The 19,529-nt window shown below is 51.2% G+C and overlaps 1 protein-coding gene across 1 annotated transcript in view; it reads left to right on the top strand.

Moving 5' to 3' along the window:
* Positions 1–19,529, top strand: part of LOC125282191 (uncharacterized) — an 89,954-nt gene that overhangs the window by 37,069 nt on the left and 33,356 nt on the right. Inside the window, exon 4 of the mRNA XM_057306416.1 lies at positions 5,100–5,185. Within this exon, the coding sequence (XP_057162399.1) occupies positions 5,100–5,185 (86 nt within the window). The remainder of the gene's footprint in view (positions 1–5,099; positions 5,186–19,529) is intronic.

Here is a 19,529-nt window from a genome sequence, read left to right as displayed (position 1 = left end):
CACAGACCCCAGATGGAGTGTCAGATGTCCTTTTCCAAGGGGAAAAGAGCCCAGCTCAAGACCGTGGTGACGGTGAGGGCTGAGGCAGAGGCTTCTTCATGGGGAGCGGGACGATGATCCACGAGCACGACCACAGCCCCCGTAGAGGACCTTTCCACAGGGCCAGGCGCCCAGGTGTCCTTACCCTCCAGGACCCCACTGAGTCCCTGTAATAACTCTGCCCCAGTCCGAGGAGCCCACTGAGGCTCCGCGAAGTTGGGTGGCATTCCCCAGACTCCCAGGCAGGAGGTGGGCAAATCCCACTGGGCTGTGGAGGGGCAGGGTGCTCACCTTGTCACCAGCTGGTCCAGCACCTCCTGGGTGGTAGCATAAGCTCTGTATGTGGCCAGGAACATGGAGACGTAGCTGAGGTCTCCGTCTAGGAAGGCGGGCAGCAGGTGTTCTACTCGCTTCTTCAGCAGCTCTGCCCGTTGGGGCCGCACCACGCAGGTCCCATTGCTCTTCACGGTTGAGGCCTTTCTAGCCTGAGGTGGGACAGGGGAGACATGCGGTCTTCACTGCGGTCACCAGGAGGGTTGGGGGTTGGAGCCCAGAGCAAACCCCCAGGCTCTCGGTGACGTAGGCAAAGAGGTGGGACAGGAGGGCCCACAGTAGACAAAAGGAGCAAGGTGCCTGGCTGGTTCCGTGGGTTCAGGGTCCGCCTCTTGGTTTCGGCTGAGCTCCTGATGCGCGCGTCCTGAGATCGAGTCCGTCGTCAGGCTTCGCACTTAGGGCAGGGTCTGCTTGAGGATCCTGTCTCTCCCTCTGTGTCTCCAACCCCCGTCTCTGTCTCTGTCTCTGTCTCTGTCTCTGTCTCTGTCTGTCTCTCAAAAACATAACTCGTGCAATCTCTTTAGGGAAAAAGGAGAATGGCAACAATACGGGGATGTGAGGTGGGGGGTGTGTGAATGGACGTCGGTATCTCAGGTCAGATCGTTAGCGGAGTATTGACAGCCGCTCCCTGCACTAACGGCATCGTCCCTGTGATTTCTGACGATGTATGTCAGGCTTGAGAACACAGAGACTGTTTCATGGGTGGGGGTGCTCGGGATTTTAGGGCACGTAGGATGTTCCGTGCAGCGCTGTGAGTTGGCAACAGAAGGGAATCACATGAACGTCCTGCCTCTGTGAAGGGCTCAGTGGCTGCGGTAACGGATGGGCCTTCTGGAATGTTGTGCAGCACAAGGAGGCGCCTGCTCCGGACCCTGGAGGGGCCCCAGGGATGGGTTCCTTCACAACCAAAGGGCAGAGCAATAGGCATAGTACCATGAGCCCCAGGCCCCTTTGGGGAAAAGTCTCCCAGCTCAGCAGGATCTCGAGCAAGGGATGAGAGGTGGTTTAAGGTCGCTTTTCTGATATTCGTACAGATATGTGGATAGGGACTGTGCATGGGGCCAAGGCCGTTGGCAGGGCCCTGACGGCAGGTTTGGGGAGGAGATGGGGATCCAGGTTCACATGGGAGCAGGAGTCCAGGAGGGAGCCCCGAGGAGCCCAGAGGCTGGTTTCTGGGATCTGGGTCCCTTTGTGCCGCATCGGTGCCCTGGGTGCTGGGTCCCTCCGGCACCTCCACTCACCCTGAGCCAGCGCTGGACTTTGTTGGCAGTAGGGGACTCCTTCCTGTCCTTCAAGGAGGTGGGGCAGGGGATCCCATCGTTCAGCTCCTGCCCTGTCTCCTGTGTGGAGCTCTGTAAAGACAGTGCCCGGCAGCCAGGCGGGAGGCCTCGGAGGTCTGTCTGGCTGCCTTTGCTGGTCCTCAGACCCAGGGGACTCCCTTGCAGACCCACCACACCCCAGGATGCACGCAGCTCCACCATGGAGAGAAAAGTGACACAGCTCGAGGGCCTTGGATTCACTCTGGCCCTGGTGAGAGGCACCTCAGGAATCCTCTTTCCACCCTGCCCACCGTGGCATCGGTGTGAGCATGAAGGCATCCCCAGGGTATCCACTGCCCTGCAACCTCCTCCAGCCCAGGGCGGGACCTCCCCCACATACCCCTCTTTCCCTGAAACTGGGGGGATGGGGCTGCCCAGGGATGGCTCGGAGAGGTGGCCTGGCCTGGCCTGGCCTGGCCTGGCCTAGGCCGCTCAGTATTACCTTCCGGCACCTCCTGGCAAAGGCCCTGCGGCGTCGGGGGCGCGGGTTGAGCCAGTGTCTGCAGCAGGTGAAAAGTCCCTCAGCCCGGGGTTTCTGGAAGCCAGAGCCCCGGAAAATGGGCACGCAGCAAGAGAACATCTTTCGCTATCGAATGTCTCTGGCCAAGTGAGCCTGATACGGGACCGCACTAGAATGTGGGTGCCTGGTGACCAGGGTTCCAAGTTCTGTGGGGGTCGGTTATCAGGGAAGTGACTTCACTTCCTGGGATCCCCTCCCCGAGTCCACACCTGGACTAGCACCTACACAAACAGTGCTCTGGGCTGCCGACTGCTCATCCCCTTTCTGCGTGCCATGCCACATGCGTACCCGGTGACACCAACACAACCCTCTCCGCAGGCCCTAGGGAAGGTCTGGGTGCAGCCAGGGCCCCAGCTTAGAAACACCCCGGGCTCTGACGCAAGTCTCCATCTTCCCTGTTTGGGACCCCGGAGAAGCCGTTGTGCCCGTCAGGGATGGTCTGTGTCTTGCCTGTGCGATAGGGATTTTTCCAGCGGACTTCTTGCGGAAGTCCACAGGCATAGGTGGGATACCATCTAAGAAATTGGGGGAGTGGTGTCCCACGTAGGGAATACCTGCCACCACATTTTCTTCCTTTCTCACCTTCTCTGAGTCTGTAGCTCCTCCGATGCCACCCACAGTCCCTATTGTGTTGTGTGTGTATCTGTGCACATGTGTGGGCCCCAATACTCGTATTGTGCAGGCCCAGAAGATGAGAGTCCCACCTAGGGGTGGATGGGAAATAGCTTTCCCAGGTCTTAGGCTTTCTAATTTCCAAGGCAAACCCTGCAGAAGGCATTGGAGCCTTGGCTTAGAGGGGCTGAGCCCACCCTTACCCCTAGACGCTGCCAGTCGTGTGTCACGAGCCATCCCTCCTTTCCTCTGAGTGTCCTGCGGGCAGGGGTGCCGTCAGTGGGTTGCCCTGGCCTGGGCTCCTCCTCAGACGGGTACGTGCTGGGATGCCTCCTGCCTGGGATGTCGATGCTTCTTCTCATCACCCCCATACCATGTGCAGGTCTACAGCCAGTTCCAAAGCACAACCTCTTCCCGAGCTCCCAGTGAGTAGCTAGGTTCAGCCACGGCCCCACCGTTAAGGACACTCGGAGAGCTGGGTTCAGGCCTGGTTCTGCCTTCTTACCAGTCTGTGATTCTGGGCAAGGCACGGACCCTGCTGGGGTCTTCCCCTTGTTGCAGAGGCTGTCTCTTACGTAACTGATTTTCTTTTATTTGAAAGATTTTCTGTGTTGGTTTGAGAGACAGAGTGTGGGGGGTGGGGAGGATAGAGGGAGAGGGGAGACAGAATCTCAAGCCGACTCTGGGCTGAGTGTGATGCGCAACGCTGGTCTTGATCCCAAGACCCTGAGTTCGTGACCTGAGTCCAGATCACGAGTCGGAGGCGTAAGCAACTGAGCCACCCAGGCGCCCTGGCAAAAGAACACTTTCGATATATTTCCAGGCAATGCAGGGAAGTGACTAGTGCAAGGGGGAAGACAAACATGAGGGACTCTGCATTTCCCTAACTTACTGCCTAAAGAGATTTCATTTCTAGTCTACGGGTCAGGAATGTAGAACACAGGCGAAGCTCAGCCATTTCCATGAGTTGGAGACAGCAAGGTGGAAGTTTGGAGAAGTCAATATGGCTGTGGTTTACAGTACAGAATACTGAGGAGAGCTGCACAGAGAAAGAGGACCTCAGAAAGCCATCTAGGATCACTTTTGAGTTGTCATAGAATTCCGCAGTAGGGCACATGTGTGAGGAACGTAGGTGGTGTGGGGAAAATAATAGCGCAGGGGAAGCAGAGAGGAAAATGTCACTAGCCTTCACACACAATCAGGAAAAGTCTGTGCTACCGGCAGCAGGCAGAGTGGAAAACCTCGTAATTCGTGGGACATTGCAAAGAGAGCTCAGAATACCAACAGAACAGTAGCAAAATACATTGAAGACTACTGTGATACCACCTAACAAACCTTTGGAAAGCTAGTCTGGAAGGATAAAATAGTTTTCCAGGAACCTCCCCATCAGAACAATCCTCAAGGGTATGTGTAGAAATATAAGCCATAGTTAATATCTAACAATTAAAATTCACGATAGCTGCCTTCCAACAAAAGATTACCAGGATGCAAAGAAGGAGAAAAGTTCACCTCGTACTGAGGAGAAAGATTAAACAATAGAAACCTACCCAGAAATGAAAAAGACGATGGAAGTATTGCACATGGACATTCAAACCACTGTTAGAAAGAGGTTTTATATACGTAAGAATGTACACAAAGGATGAAGTGAAACAGAGATATAGAAAATATGAAAACAAGGAAAACCCAACTTCTGGAGCTGAACAGTAGCACGTCTAAGATGAAAAATGTAGTAGATGGCCTTTCTTTCACGTTAGACACTAAATAGCAAAAAGAGAGAGAGAGAGACAGAGACAGAGAGAGAGAGAACGTGAATGTATGATCATTGCAGTTGTCCAGAATAAAGCAGAGAAAAGGAAGGGTGCAAACCACGCCCTGCACACAAACACTAGAGTATGTGTGAGCTTTGTAGCAATTTCACGTGGCCTGGTAGATAAGAAATTGGCTGAGGTACAGAAAAAAACTGTTTGAAGAAGTAATGTCTGATTATTATCTGAATTGTATGAACCCTCTCCACCCAGAGATTCAAGAATGCAGGAATCCAGCCAACAAAACCCCCAAACATAAAGATCATGAAAAAAACCCTCCTTATCAACCTACATCCCAATAAAATTGCTTCAGACCAATGATAAAGAAAAAATCTAAAAAGCAGATGGAGATGAGTCCATTGCGTTACCTGTCACGTCCCTAATTCTGTAGATGGTCTCTGTTTCTTTCTGGTCTGTGGTACTCTTGGAGTGTCTCTTCACTTACAGGATCCCCCTTCCTATTTCTTGCAGGGTGGTTTCGCGGCCAAATCCTTTGAGTTCCTTTCTGTCCTGGAAGCTCTTTATCTCTGCTCCTATTCGGAATGCCTCCTTGCTGGGTAAAGTATTCTTGGCTGCATGTTTTTCTCATTTAGTACCCTGACTCGATCACGCCAGCCCTTTCTGGTGTGCCAGGTCTCCGTGGATAGGTATGTGGCTAGAAGACCCTCTTGTCTCAAGCTGCTTTCAGGATTTTCTCTTTGTGTCTGAAATTGCAAACGTCACTGTATATGTTAGGGTGTTCCTCTATTCCTGTGGATTTGGGGAAGAGTCCTCTCTACCTCTTGGACTTGAATGCCCGTTTCCCTCCCAGATTGGGGAAGTTCTCAGCTACGATCTACACAGACAGATCTTCTGTCCCTCTGTGTCTTCTCCCTCGGGGCCAGAAGTAATTCCAATATTGTTTCCTTTTGTGGCATCACTGATTTTTCGATTCCCCCACCCATGGTCCATTCGTTGGCTTTCTCTCTTTTCCTCGGCTTCCTTCCTTTCCGTCAGCTTGTCTTTGGTGTCCCTGACTCTGTCTTCTGCCTCATTGACCCTGGCCGTTAGAGTGTCCACATGCAATGTAGACTGCATCTCAGTTAGAGCCTTTGGAATTTGGGCCTGATTCGATTTCATTTCTGCACTCTGAGAGTCTCTCGTGTCATTTAGACTTTTTTCAAGCCCAGCTAGCAACTCTGTAATTGTCATCCTGAGTTCCAGCTCTGACATCTTACTTAAAACCGTATGCATTAGATCAGTGGCCGAGAGGGTTACCTCTGGCTCTTTCTTTTGCCGTGAATCCCTCCCTCTAGTCACTTTTCCCAGAGAAGAATGGATGGGGGAGAGAGAGATTAGGATCTCACAGGGTGGACAAAACAGGGTGAGCCACTTGGTCCCGAGTGTCTGTTGGTCTGTGTGTTGGAAGTCACTAAATCCCAAAATGGTAAAGAAAGCCAAACTCATATATACACAGAAATCAAATTGAATATAGCGACAGGAATCCAAGAATGAAGAATATGTGTATCAAATGTCAATGTAAAAAATGAAAGTTAAGAAAAGATTGAAAAATGAAGAGTTGCTAAAAGAAAAAGAAAAAGTAGTTGGAAAGGGAAAAAAGACAGAAAAAAAAAAAAAACAACGAAATGGAAAATGTTGAATGGAGAGAGAAATGAATGATGAGAAAAAGCCTCGAGCTCTAGGTGCTATTTTCCCCTAGCGCTGGAGTTTGGCCGTCCTCTTTGGTCTGTAAACTTGCTGTTCACTTGTTGTTTCACCTCGTTTTCGGGGGGCAGGGGCCTAGTGCCCTGTTTCGCAGGTGTTTTTGCCTGGACGGGGATGCACTGCCCCTTGCCAGGGGGCCCGGTGGGGCTCAGGGTCAGCGGGTTGCTCTGTGTGCCTTGCGTTCCCAGAGGGCTTTCCCCGCCTCTTGAGAGGGTGAGAATAAAAACGGCCGCCCGCATCTGTAGGCGCGGAGGTGTGATGCTGTTGTGCGCCAAGTTGTGTAGACGTCTGCGGTGCTCCCCACACCAAAGCTCCTTGGGGGAAGGCGGAGGGTCACAGCATTCCTGTCCTTTGCAGGGCTCCCAGACGGAGAGCTTCTGATCAAGTGGACTCCCCGTCAAGTGACTTCGTGCGAGGAGAGGGATCTCTCCCTTCTCCTCACTTGGGTCTCGAGCAGGAAGCGTAGGCACTGCTCTCACAACAACTGAACCGGAGGGTTATCGGGAATTGGGGCTGGCAGGGGCAGGGGGTCACTGCTGGAGGAGCCTGAGGGGTGTGGAGGGGCTATGCCCAGTGCCAAAGCCGCCGGTTGAGGCTCTGTCCATCCTGCAGCTTCCATGAGCACCCAGTGTGCTTTGGAAATGAGGAGGTCGTGGAATATAGGTGAGGTTCAGTGGGGTGGAACCCGGAGCCGACGACCAGGAGAGAATTCTTGAGACGTCTTTGGTGCAAAACTGGTGGTTTATGACAGGACCCGTGGCAGATAGAGCTGCTGCCCCGGCTTGTGAGGGGTGGCTGATGATAAGACTATGGGGTTGGGGGAAGGGAAGGGAAAAGGGAGGTTGAGATAATACTTGCATATGTTAAAGAAGACTCCCAAGGTACAGAGGCCTTGCCATTGTCTAGGGAAGGTGGTTTTGCCCTCTAGCAAGGCATGGACATTAAGACGGTTGGGAACTTCCTGGAGGCTGCAGATTAGAAGGACATTTCATTGTATCTACTTTCCCTTCAGGAAGCTAAGTAATTGATAGAAAGGCTTGGTTCTTGTAAAGTGCTAAGACGTTGGGAAACTGAGGGAGACTTAAGTCTTGCAGGATTGTGGTGTCTATAGGTGAACTATTTCTTTGCCCTTTAGGGCAGCCGGGAGTGCCTGAGGAATGTCACGTCCACCCCATGGTGGGGGGTGGGTGTGGGGTGTCAGTTCCGGCTTTGTCCTCCTCAGCTAGCCTTCTCTTGCCTCCTCAGTAAAGGTCCCTCCTGTTCACAGAGGTTCAAGCAGTTCTCGCTGTTGCCACCTAGTGGACATATGGATGAACACATTCAGGTCATGTCTGTGACTCCCTGAGCTGAGCGGCCCTGAGAGGTTGGTTCCTTCCTGCGAGGAGAGGGCCCAAAAAGGATGGACCCGGAGCAAGCAGACAAGTGTGGCCCGGCCGACGCCCCTCTGCTGGCCTGGAAGCAGGACCCGGTTGCTCTACTTAGAAGCTGAGTTCTAGAGCAAGAGGGGCTGGAGTGGCTGGGGTGTGTCCCGGGACGGGGTCTGGATGAGGGGTGTTCCAGGACGGGGGGTGGGGGTGGGGTGGGGGGGCAGGGCTGCTTGTGGAGGGAGGATCCATGAGGGCGGTAGGGACAGGCTCTCCCGTGCTCCACGGGTCCCGCCCAGGTAGCCTGGTGGCCTCAGTGCTGGCTTGTCTTCCTCGTGATTTCAGGGTTCATCTCTAGTCTCCGGGGACCCTCCTTTCCCGAGCAAGGCTCCACGGAAAGAAAGAGAGTATAGCTAGAGGACCCTGCAGCCAATACTCCCAACAATGGGACTAGCGTGTGTTCCAGAAATTGTGCTTTTAGGAAACAGCCCTAAAGCAGAAGAGATTTACGGCACATTGTACTCTTCACTTTAAGGAGGAGACTCAAAGAATTGGAGAGGTCTCAGTTGTTGGGCAGGTGGTGCTGCTGAGTAAATGATGTGTAGCCCCTGAAAATGCAGAAGGGGACAGGAGAGGAGTAGCAGTGCCTGTCCACTGTGGGGACCTCAGGCCGAACAAGAGCCCAGCTGTGGAACCCTCCCTGCCCCACCCTGTCCCCCACACAGGCAAACCCCCTCCCCCGCTCTCACTCACCCATACACTCCGAGGGAAAGGACTGGAAGAGGGACGCCATGTGTTATGGGCTATCATGGTAGAAGGTAGAAGGAATGTGTCTTCCTTTCTTCATATTTACATCACTCTTTTGCTACCAAAACGTAATCTGGCTGAAACCTTAGAGAACTTTTAAATTACCTGATATGTTTGTAATAAAGAGGAAGATTTAATATGCAGTCTTAATATTTTTATAACATGCACATTAGAATCATTGAAACCTGGCCTATCCAGGAAAATGAAAGATTTTGAAGGTGTCTCCTGGACCCAGAGATTTCTGGCTCCTGGGTCACACTTACAAAAGGGAAGCCTATCCCAGATCATGAAAACATTTCATTTTGGGGCTTCACATGCGCAGTATTGTATCAGCAATATTCCTTTGTAGTGAAAAGGGTTTTTTTTTTTGTTTCTGTTTTTGTTTTTCTGTGTTTGTTTGTTTTTTAAGAGAAAAAAAGCTGAAAAAAAAAATGAATCACTCATAGGTTACGTAGCTAGATACAGAAAGGCCACACTGCCTGATCCCACACACATGAAAACCCAGAAGAAGTAACTCACAGAGGCGGAGATGAGAGGGGAGCCGTGGCTACAGGGACTGGGCTGAGGGAATGAGCAGTATCTGACGAGTGGCACGGGAGTGTCTGGGAGGGAAATATTGTAGAAGGACAGGTTGTGAAACACTGTGTACCTAATGACACCTGGAGGTACAGTTTAAAAGGATCAGAGTAAAATTCCATGAAAACTCAATTTATCCTTTATTTATAGACCAGAATGTATTAAGCTATGAAATAGGTGCATGAACAACGCAAAAATTAGAAACACTGGAATGACAGGGGAGGGGAAGCCGTCCTTTGGGGATTCAGCGAGCAGGAACTGCTGCTCCGGGGCCGGGGCCGAGGCCGTATGCTCCACTGAGAGAGTTGGTAGGCGGCGCCCTTCGGCAAGCCCGATAACTGGTGCTGTAGCCTGCTTGGACTCCTGGGCTGCAAAATGTGCAGGTGGCTCTTGGAGCTGCTGACAGGGAGTCAGAGCTCTGTGTATATCCTCCGCTGGCTCTGAGAAGGCAAGTGACATCAGGGGCCCTTCAGGGACCTCCATAGTTAGTGCCGCAGCGTGCGCGGGCGCCGGGGCTGCCAAAGGTGCAGGTGGGTCTTCAAGCTCCTGACAGGGAGTCAGAGCGCTGAGTATATCCTGCCGTGGCTCTGAAATGGGAGGTGTCATCACCGGCTCTTCAGGGACCTCCATGGCTGGTGCCGGAGCCTGCTCAGGCTCCCGTGCTTTCAAAGGTGCAGGTGACTCTTCTTGCACCTGAGAGAGGGTCAGCGCCCTGAGTATATCCTCTGTTGGCTCTGATATGGGACGTGGCCTAAGGGGCTCCTCAGGGACCTCTGTAGCTGGTGCTGCAGGCTGCTCGGGTTCTGGTGCTGCCAAGGGCGGAGGTGGCTCTTGGAGCTCCTGACAGGGAGTCAGAGCTGTGAGTATGTCCTGCGCCGGCTCCGACAGGGCAGGTGGCATCAGGGGCCCTTCAGGGACCTCCAGAGCTAGTGCTGCAGCGTGCGCGGGCGCCGGGGCTGCAAAAGGTGCAGGTGACTCTTCTAGCTCCCGACAGAGAGTCCGAGTTGTGAGTATAGCCTCCGCTGGCTCTGACATGTCACGTGGCCTAAGGGGCTCTTGAGGGACCTCCATAGCTGGGACTGCAGCCTGCTCGGGCTCCAGGGCTGCCAAGGGCGCAGGTGGCTCTTGGAGCTTCTGACAGCGAGTCAGAGCTGTGAGTATGTCCTGCGCCGGCTCAGACAGGGCAGGTGGCATCAGGGGCCCTTCAGGGATCTCCATAGCTGGAGCTGGAGCCTGCTTGGGCTCTGGGGCTGCCATAGACGCCGGTGGCTCTTGCAGCTCATGACCGTTCGTCAGAGCTGTGAGTGTATCCTCCGCTTCCTCTGACATGACAAGTGGCATCAGGGGCCCTTCACGGACCTCCAGAGCTAGTGCTGCAACGTGCGCGGGCGCTGCGGCTGCGAAATGTGCAGGTGGGTCTTCAAGCTCCTGACAGAGACTCAGAGCTGTGAGTATATCCCACTGTGGCTCTGAAATGGAATTTGTCATCACGGGCTCTTCAGGGACCTCCATGGCTGGTGCCGGAGCCTGCTCAGGCTCCCGTGCTGTCAAAGGTGCAGGTGACCTTTCTAACACCTTACAGAGAGTCAGAGCTGTGAGTGTATACCCCGGTTGCTCTGACATGTCACGTGGCCTAGGGGCTCTTCAGGGACTTCTGTAGATAGGACTGGAGCCTGCTCGGGCTCCGGGGTTGCCAAAGGCGAAAAAGGCTCTTGGAGCTTCTGACATGGAGTCAGAGCTGTGAGTATATCCTCTGTTGGCTGTGACATGGGACGCGGCCTAAGGGGCTCTTCAGGGACCTCCGTAGCTGGTGCTGCAGGCTGCTCGGGCTCCGGCGCTGCCAAGGGCGGAGGTGGCTCTTGGAGCTCCTGACAGGGAGTCAGAGCAGTGAGTATGTCCTGCGCCGGCTCTGACAGAGCAGGTGGCATCAGGGGCCCTTCAGGGACTTCCATAGCTAGTGCTGGAGCCTGCTCGGGCTCTGGGCTTTCCAAAGGTGCGGGTGACTCTTCTAGCTCCCGACAGAGAGTCAGAGCTGGGAGTATATCCTGCCGTGGCTCTGACGTGGGAGGTGTCATCTCGGGCTCTTCAGGGACCTCTGTGGCTGGTGCTGGGGCCTGCTGAGGCTCCTGGCTTTCCAAGGGCACAGGTGACTCTTGCACGTCCTCACGGTGGATCAGAGCTCTGACCACCAGCTGTGTTGGGCCCGATTCGGCTGGTGACGTCCGTGCTCTTTTGAGTTGCTGAGCTTCAGCACCAGTGATGGGTATTTCCAGCTCAGGCTCTGAAGCTGCATCAGGCACCACAGTGGGAGCTGGGACTAGCTTTCGGGCCGCTTTCAGATCTCGTCCTGGGGCATGCTGCTGTTGTTCCAAGAAGAGAAAGTATGGTCATCATGATTGTCTTTCCATGTCCCTTCCAAATGAAGACAAGTTTGCCCACCAGTCAATATTATCTGAGCCTAAGAACCCGTCCCTGGGTGGTCTCCCCAACTGTAGCCCATGGGGACAGTGATGTGAGACCACTCCTTGCTCCCAGCCACACTGCAGTCTGTGGAGGCTTGGTCTGTGTGGCCCACTCTCTCCCCTCCACTGGCCTCCATCAGTCACCCCCAGTCCTCCTCATCCCCAGCCTCCGGCTCAGCGGGCTCGAGGTGTCGCAGCCGAGAGAGGAGGAGCCAGGCACGTTGCTCCAGGTCTGAGCCTGGCACGAGGAACCCTACGTATGCCAGTAGTGTCTTTAGGGAAATTCTGGGGCCTGGAAGAAATCTTCAGGGTAGTGGCCCAGCCAGGTGCCCAGGATGGAGGAGATGGCCCTGGGGACAGACAGGTGGGCAGAGGAGTCAGAGGACAGGGCACCTCCCACACGGATGCCCCAGGGAACCCCTGTGGGAACCTGGGCCCCTGGGTCCCCGGCTCCTGGCTGTCAGAGCCCATTCCTACTCCATGTCCACCTTTGGGCTGGCCCAAAGCCTCTGTGAGTGGGAGTCCTTGACCCCTGGTGTGACCATTTCTGTCCTCCAAGTGGAAGCTGGACGCCCTGCTCAGTCTCCCTGCCCACTTGCTTCGTGACTTCCACTGCATGTGGGCAGTGAGGGGTGGCGTGTCTGGCGTGGTCATTGCCCTCAGTGCACACTAGTGCTCTGTGACTATCCAACCAAGGAGGGAACTAAGGGACTCTGTCCCATCCCTGGCCTTCCCAGGACCCTCCCGATACCGCCCACTTCCCCTCCCGTGCCTACGTGCTGCCTCGTTCTGTAGGTGCCAGGAGAGGGTGTCCTTCTGTGGACACTAATCTCCCACTGGGTGGGGGACGTCCAGTCCCCGAGCCCTCCCTGGGTCTCCTGAGTACCTGCTGAGCACCCAGTGTCGACGTTCCACCAGATGTGTGGAAGCCATGCCCTTTGTTCTGGGTCCCAGGATTGGGGTAGAGACAAGGCTGGGAGGCGGCAGGGATGGGGAATGACTCTGTTAGGGGCTGAGGCTGCCCTCCAGCCCGCTCTGCTCTCCCACAGTGCCCACACCCCACCCAGGGCTCTCCAGGACCCCTTTCCTCTTCTGCAGAAGAAGGCCTCAGACCTGGGCCCTCTCACAGGAATGGCAGATGTGTGGGATGAGGGTCCAGCAGCCCCCAGATCACAGTCTCCTCGCTGTCCTTTCGAAGAAGGAAGGGCCCTGTGCCTTAGCCAAAGCTCACTCACGTGCCCCACTGCAGAGCCCAACGATTGTGCCTGCCAGGTTACTGTGGCCTAACCCGAAGAAAACCTAGTTCCCCTGCGGAGGGGCTACTCCCCAGGGGTCCGGCGCCGCAGCACCAGGGATTGGGGTCCCCCGAGCCCAGCACCAGTCTCAGCCTACAGCCACGCATCCACACTGGCCCATCGGGGTGCTGCTGAGCATTCAGGGCGTGAGAATGGGCAGGGCCCCCGAGCCCCCAGCGACTTTCGATGGCACCCCACGTCATTGACCATTGGGCCCATGATCCCCCTCCCCCGCACCCTCACCTCATCCTGCCTCTCTGCTCTCCGCACAGTGGGCGGATCCTGCATGCCGGGCTGCTGGGGCCTATCCCTAACCCTAGGTTGGCCACTGAGGGGCCCCTTCCTAGGCACCTGGCAACTCAGCACCACGATTTGGGGACACGTGAGCACCAGCGCAGGACTCAGCCTGATGCCACACACCCACCCGGGCCCCTGGGGGCGCCGCCGAGCATTCAGGGCAGGAGAACGGGCAGGGCCCCAGAGCCCCCGGCAACCTTCGAGGGCCCCCCCGCCTCAACCATTTGGCCCATGCTCCCCCTCCCCTGCTTCCTCACCTCGCCCCACGGCTCTGCTCCCTGCACAGCCAGCGGATTGGGCCTGCCGGGCTCCTATAGCTTTACCCTAACCCTAGGTCGGGGGCCAAGGGGTTCCTCTTCTGGGGCCTGGCCTCCCAGTGCAGGGGATTGGGGCCCCCAAGCCCCAGCGCTGGACTCAGCCTGCCGCCACGCAGCCACCAGGGCCCGTCGGGGCGCCCACAAGCATTCAGGATGGGAGAACCGGCAGGTCCCCCCAAGCCCCTGGCGACCTTTGATGGCCCCCCGTGCCACTACGCTTGGTCCCCCGCTCGCCCTCCCCCATGGGCTCACCTCGGCCCACCGCTCTGCTGGCCGCACAGTCGAAGGATAGGGCCCGCCAGGCTCCTGGGGCCAACACTAACTCTACGTCAGCTGCCAAGGGGTCCCTCCCCAGGGGCCTGGCACCATAGTGCTGGGAATTGGGGACACCCGAGCCCCAGCGCCGGACTCAGTCTACTGCCGCGCAGCCACCCGTGCCCCTCGGGGCACCGCTGAGCATTGAGGGCGGGAGAACTAGCATGGCCCTCTGAGCCCCCTGTGACTTTTGTTTTCTTTGTCATTTTTTTATTTTAATGTTTTTTATCATATTATGTTAGTCACCATACAGTACATCCCTGATTTCTGATGTAAAGTTAAATGATTCATTACTTGCATATAACACCCAGTGCACCATGCAATACATGTCCTCGTTACTACCCATGACCATTCTATCGCATTCCCCCAACCCCTCCCCTCTGAAGCCCTCAGTTTGTTTCCCAGAGTCCATAGTCTCTCATGCTTCATTCCCCCTTCTGATTACCTCCCGTTTCTTTATCCCTTTCTTCCCCTACCAATCTTCCTAGTTCTTATCTTCCATAGATGAGAGAAATCATATGATAATTGTCTTTCTCTGCTTGACTTTTTTCACTTAGCATTATCTCCTCCAGTGCCGTCCATGTTGCAGCAAATGTTGAGAACTCGTTCTTTCTGATAGCTGAGTAATATTCCATTGTATATATGGACCACAACTTCTTAATCCAGTCATCTGTTGAAGGGCATCTCGGTTCCTTCCATGATTTAGGTATTGTGGACAATGCTGCTATGAACATTGGGGTGCATATGGCCCTTCTCTTCGCTACGTCTGTATCATTGGGTAAACACCCAGTAGTGCAATGGCTGGGTCATAGGGTAGCTCAATTTTTAACTTTTTAAGGGACCTCCACACTGCTTTCCAGAGTGGCTGTACCAACTTGCATTCCCACCAACAATGTAGGAGAGATCCCCTTTCTCCACGTCCTCTCCAGCAATTGTTATTTCTTGCCTTGTCCATTTTTGCCATTCTAACTGGCATAAGGTTGTATCTTAGTGCGGTTTTGATTTGAATTTCCCTGAAGGCTAATCATTTTGAACATTTTTTCATGTGTCTGTTAGCCATTTGTATGTCATCATTGGAAAAGTGTCTGTTCATATCTTCTGCCCATTTTATGATTTGTTTATTTGTTTCTCACGTATTGAGTTTGAGAAGTTCTTTGTAGATCTTGGATACCAGTGTTTTATCTGTAGCATCATTTGCAAATATATTCTCCCATTCCGTGGGCTGCCTCTTAGTTTTTTTGACTGTTTCCTTGGCTGTGCAGAAGCTTTTGCTCTTGATGAAGTCCCACAAGTTCATTTTATCTTTTGTTTCTCTTGCCTTTGGAGATGTGTCATGAAAAATGTTGCTTTGGCCTATGTCGTAGAGGTTTCTGCCTATGTTCTCCTCTAGGATTTTGATGGATTCCTGTCTCACATCGAGGTCTTTCATCTATTTGGAGTTTATCTTTGTGCATGGTGTGAGAGAGTGGTCAAGTTTCATTCTTTTGCATGTAGCTGTCCAATTTTCCCAGCACCATTTATTGAAGAGACTGTTTTTTCTCCACCGGATGTTTTTTTCCTGCTTTATCAAAGATTAGTTGCCCAAAGAGCCGAGGGTCCATTTCTGGGCTCTCTCTTCTATTCCATTGGTCTATGTGTCTGATTTTGTGCCAGTACCATGCTGTCTTTGTGATCACAACTTTGTAGTAGAGCTCGAAATCTGGCATTGTGATGCCCCCAGCTTTGTTTTTCCTTTTCAACAGTTCCTTGGCGATTCGGGGCCTTTTCTGCTTCCATACAAATTTAAGGACTATTTGTTCCAGTTCTTCAAAAAATGTCATCGGTATTTTGATCGGGATAACATTGAAATTGTAGATTGCTCTGGGTAGCATGGACATTTTAACTATGCTAATTCTTCCGATCCATGAGCATGGAATACTTTTCCATCTTTTTGTGTCTTCTTCAATGTCTTTCAAGAGTGATTTATAGATTCTAGAATATAGATCCTTTATGTCTCTGGTTAAGTAAATTCCAAGTTAACGTATGGTTTTTGGTGCTATTGTAAATGGGATGGATCCCCTAATTTCTCTTTCTCCGGTCTCATTATTTGTGTATAGAAATGAAACTGATTTCTGAGCATTGATTTTGTATCCCGCCACATTACTGAATTGCTCTATAACTTCTAATAGTTTGGGAGTGGATTCTTTTGGGTTTTCCATATAGAGTATCATGTCATCTGCGAAGAGAGACATTTTGACTTCTTCTTTGCCGATTTGAATACATTTGATCCCTTTTTGTGGTCTGATTGCTGTTGCAAGGACTTCTAGTACTATGTTGAATAATAGTGGCGAGAGTGGGCATCCTTGTCGTGTTCCTGATCTTAAGGGAAAGGCTTCCAGCTCTTCCCCATTGAGAATGATATTTGCTGTAGGCTTTTCATAGATGGTTTTTATGAGATTGAGGAATGTACCCTCTTTCCCTGCACTCTGAAGGGTTTTAATCAGGAAAGGATGCTGTGTTTTGTCAAATGCTTTTTCTGCATCTATTGAGAGAATCATATGATTTTTGAATTTTTCCTTCTGGATAAAATCTATGACACTGATTGATTTGTGAATGTTGGACCACCCTTTCATCCTAGGGATGAATCCCACTTGGTCATGATGGATAATCCTTTTAATGTACTGTTGGATTCTATTAGCCAGGATCTTGTTGAGGATTTTGGCGTCCATATTCATTAGGGAAATCGGTCTGTAATTCTCCTTTTTGATGGGGTTTTTGCCTGGTTTGGGGATCAAGGTAATATTGGCCTCATAAAATGAGTTTGGTAGCTTTCCTTCTGTTTCTATTTTTTGAAATAGCTTTAGGAGAATAGGTATTATTTCTTCTTTGAATGTTTGGTAGAATTCCCCAGGAAAACTATCTGGGCCTGGAGTTTTGTTTTTTGGAAGGTTGTTTATCACTGACTCAATCTCTTCATAATTAATTGGCCTGTTTAAAAAATCAATTTCTTCCTGTTTCAGTCTTGGTAGTTTATAGGTTTCCAGGAAGGCCTCCATCTCATCCAGATTGCTTAATTTATTGGCATAAAGCTGTTGATAAAAGTTTCTAATAATCCTTCAATTTCATTGGTGTTGGTTGTGACCTCTCCTTTTTCATTCATAATTTTATGAATTTGGGTCCTTTATTCATTTGGATAAGTCTTACCAGTGGTATGTCAATTTTATTAATTCTCTCAAAGAACCAGCTTCTAGTTCTGTTGATCTGCTCTACTGTACTCCTGGTTTCTAATTCATTGATTTCTGCTCTAATCTTGGTCAACTGCTTCCTCAGGCGTGGATTAAGCCTGTCCCTCTGTTGCTCCTGCAGCTTCTTGAGGTGAGAATATAAAAACTGCATTTTAGATTTTTCTATTCTTTTGAGTGAGGCTTGGATGGCTATGTATTTCCCCCTTAGGACTGCCTTTTCAGTATCCCATAGGTTTTGGACCATTGTGTTTTCATTCTCATTGGTCTTCATAAATTGTTTAAATTGATTTTTGATTTCCTGGTTTATCGAATCATTCCTGAGCAGGATGGTTCTTAGTCTCCAAGTGTTTGAGTTTCTTCCAAATTTTTCCTTGTGGTTGAGTTCCAATTTCAGAGCGTTGTGGTCTGAGAATATGCAGGGAATAATTTCAGTCTTTTGGTATCAGTTGAGACCTGTTTTGTGACCAAGAACATGGTCTATTCTTGAGAATGTTCCATGGGCATTAGAATAGAATGAGTATTCTTTGGTTCTGGGGTGTAGTGTTCTATATATATCTATGAGGTCCAACTCATCGGGTATGGCATTCAAAACTCTTGTTTCTTTGCTGATTTCTTGCTTAGGTGATCTATCTATTGCTGATAATGGAGTGTTGAGTCCCCTACTATTAGCATATTTTTATCTCTATGCCTCTTTATTGTGGTTAAGAGTTGGCTTGTGTATCTTGCTGCCCCCCTATTGGTGGCATATATATTTATAATTGTCATATCCACTTGTTGGATACATCCTTTAAGAATAATATAGTGCCCTTCTGTGTCTCTAACTATAGTCTTTAGTTTAAAATCCATTCTGTCTGATATGAGAATTGCTACCCCAGCTTTCTTTTGAGGTCCATTGGTGTGAAAGATGGTATTCCATCCCTTTACTTTCAGTCTGAATTTTTCTTTAGGTTCAAAATGAGCCTCTTGTAGACAGCAAATGGATGGTTCATGTCTTTTTATCCAATCTGCAACCCTGTGGTGTTTTATGGGAGCATTTAGGCCATTTACATTGAGACTGATTATTGAGAGATATGATTTTAATGATGCCATGTTGCCAGTAAAGTCTTTGTTTCTATAGATTGTGACTTTCTGTTCTGTATCACTCTTGGGGCCTTTTTACTTTTATAGAATCCCCCTTAATATCTCCTGTAGGGCTGGTTTCGTGGTTATGAAATTAGTCAATGACTGGCAATTCTGGAAGGTCTTTATCTCTCCATCAATTCTGAATGACAGCCTTGCTGGATAAAGGATCCTTCGATGCATGTTTTTCTCTGAAAGAGCTTTAAAAATGCCCCCCCCCCCGCAACCCTTTCTCTCATTCCAGGTCTGTGTAGACAGGTCTGACATAATTCTGATACCTTTGCCTTGGTACGTGAGAAATTTCTTTGCCCTGGCCACTTTCAATACTATATCCTTGGATCTAAGATTTGCGAAATGCACTATGATGTGACGTGGTGTAGATTTTTCATGGTTGAGCTTGGGAGGGGTCCTCTCTGCCTCTTGGAAATGAATGTTTGTTTCCCTTGCTATATTAGGGAAGTTTTCAGCTACAATTTGTTCAAATATCTCTTCTAAACCTCTGTTTTTCTCCACCCCTTTGGGCATGCCAATGATTCTGACATTGGAACATTTCATTGAGTCAGTAATCTCCCGTAACCTACATTCCCTGAGCATGGACATTTTGAGTCCAGATTCTATTCTAGCTTTCTCTTCTACTAACCCATCCTCCAATTCGCTGATACATTCTTCTGCCTCATTCACTCTGGCTTTCAGAGCCTCTAGTTTTGACTGCATTTGACTCATAGAATTTTTAATTTCTGCCAGATTCGCTCTCATTTCCGCCCTTAGAGATTCTATATTCTCATTAACATTTTCGTTAATACTTTTTTCAAGTCTACACATCACCTTGACCACTGTTACTCTGAACTCCATTTCTGATAATTTGGTTATATCCATATCCATTAGTTCTGCGGCAGAGGCCACAGACTCATTGTCCTTTTTTTGCTGGGGGGGATTTCTCTTTCTTGTCATTCTGATAAGGAGAGGTTGCGGGGTTGTCCAGAGCCCAAATTATTGACCGGGACCCAGGCCGTGCGTCCTTGTTTTATAGGGATCTTAGGGATGTGGACTTCTTGATTTTTCAGCCTGCCTTCTGGGGGAGGGGCCTGCCACACCGATACTCAGACAACCCTGTTTGGGTAGCGTCTCCCTGTCGCCTGCGAGGGGGGAGGGGGATGGGCACACTGTGAGCCGGTATTTCCCGGCTTTTGTTCTCTGGCGGCTTTCTCTGACGGTTTGCTGTGTATTTTCTGAGAGTCAGAGCAGCAGTGGCTGAGTCTCAGCCTCTGTCTCAGAACAGAGGGGATCACGGGCCGTTCTCCACTGATGTTCTGGCCACTTTAACTCTGATTTTGTTGGTGCTGCTCAACCCTGCAGCGTCCTGGGATGTGTACCCCACACCCGGTGTCCCAGCCCTCACTTCCAGGGCCCGCACGTCCCTG

The sequence above is a fragment of the Ursus arctos genome, unplaced genomic scaffold (genome assembly GCF_023065955.2).
Source record: "Ursus arctos isolate Adak ecotype North America unplaced genomic scaffold, UrsArc2.0 scaffold_37, whole genome shotgun sequence".
Lineage (NCBI taxonomy): Eukaryota > Metazoa > Chordata > Mammalia > Carnivora > Ursidae > Ursus > Ursus arctos.
The sequence above is the reverse complement of the archived record's forward strand: the minus strand, read 5'-3'. Positions and strand labels throughout refer to the sequence as shown.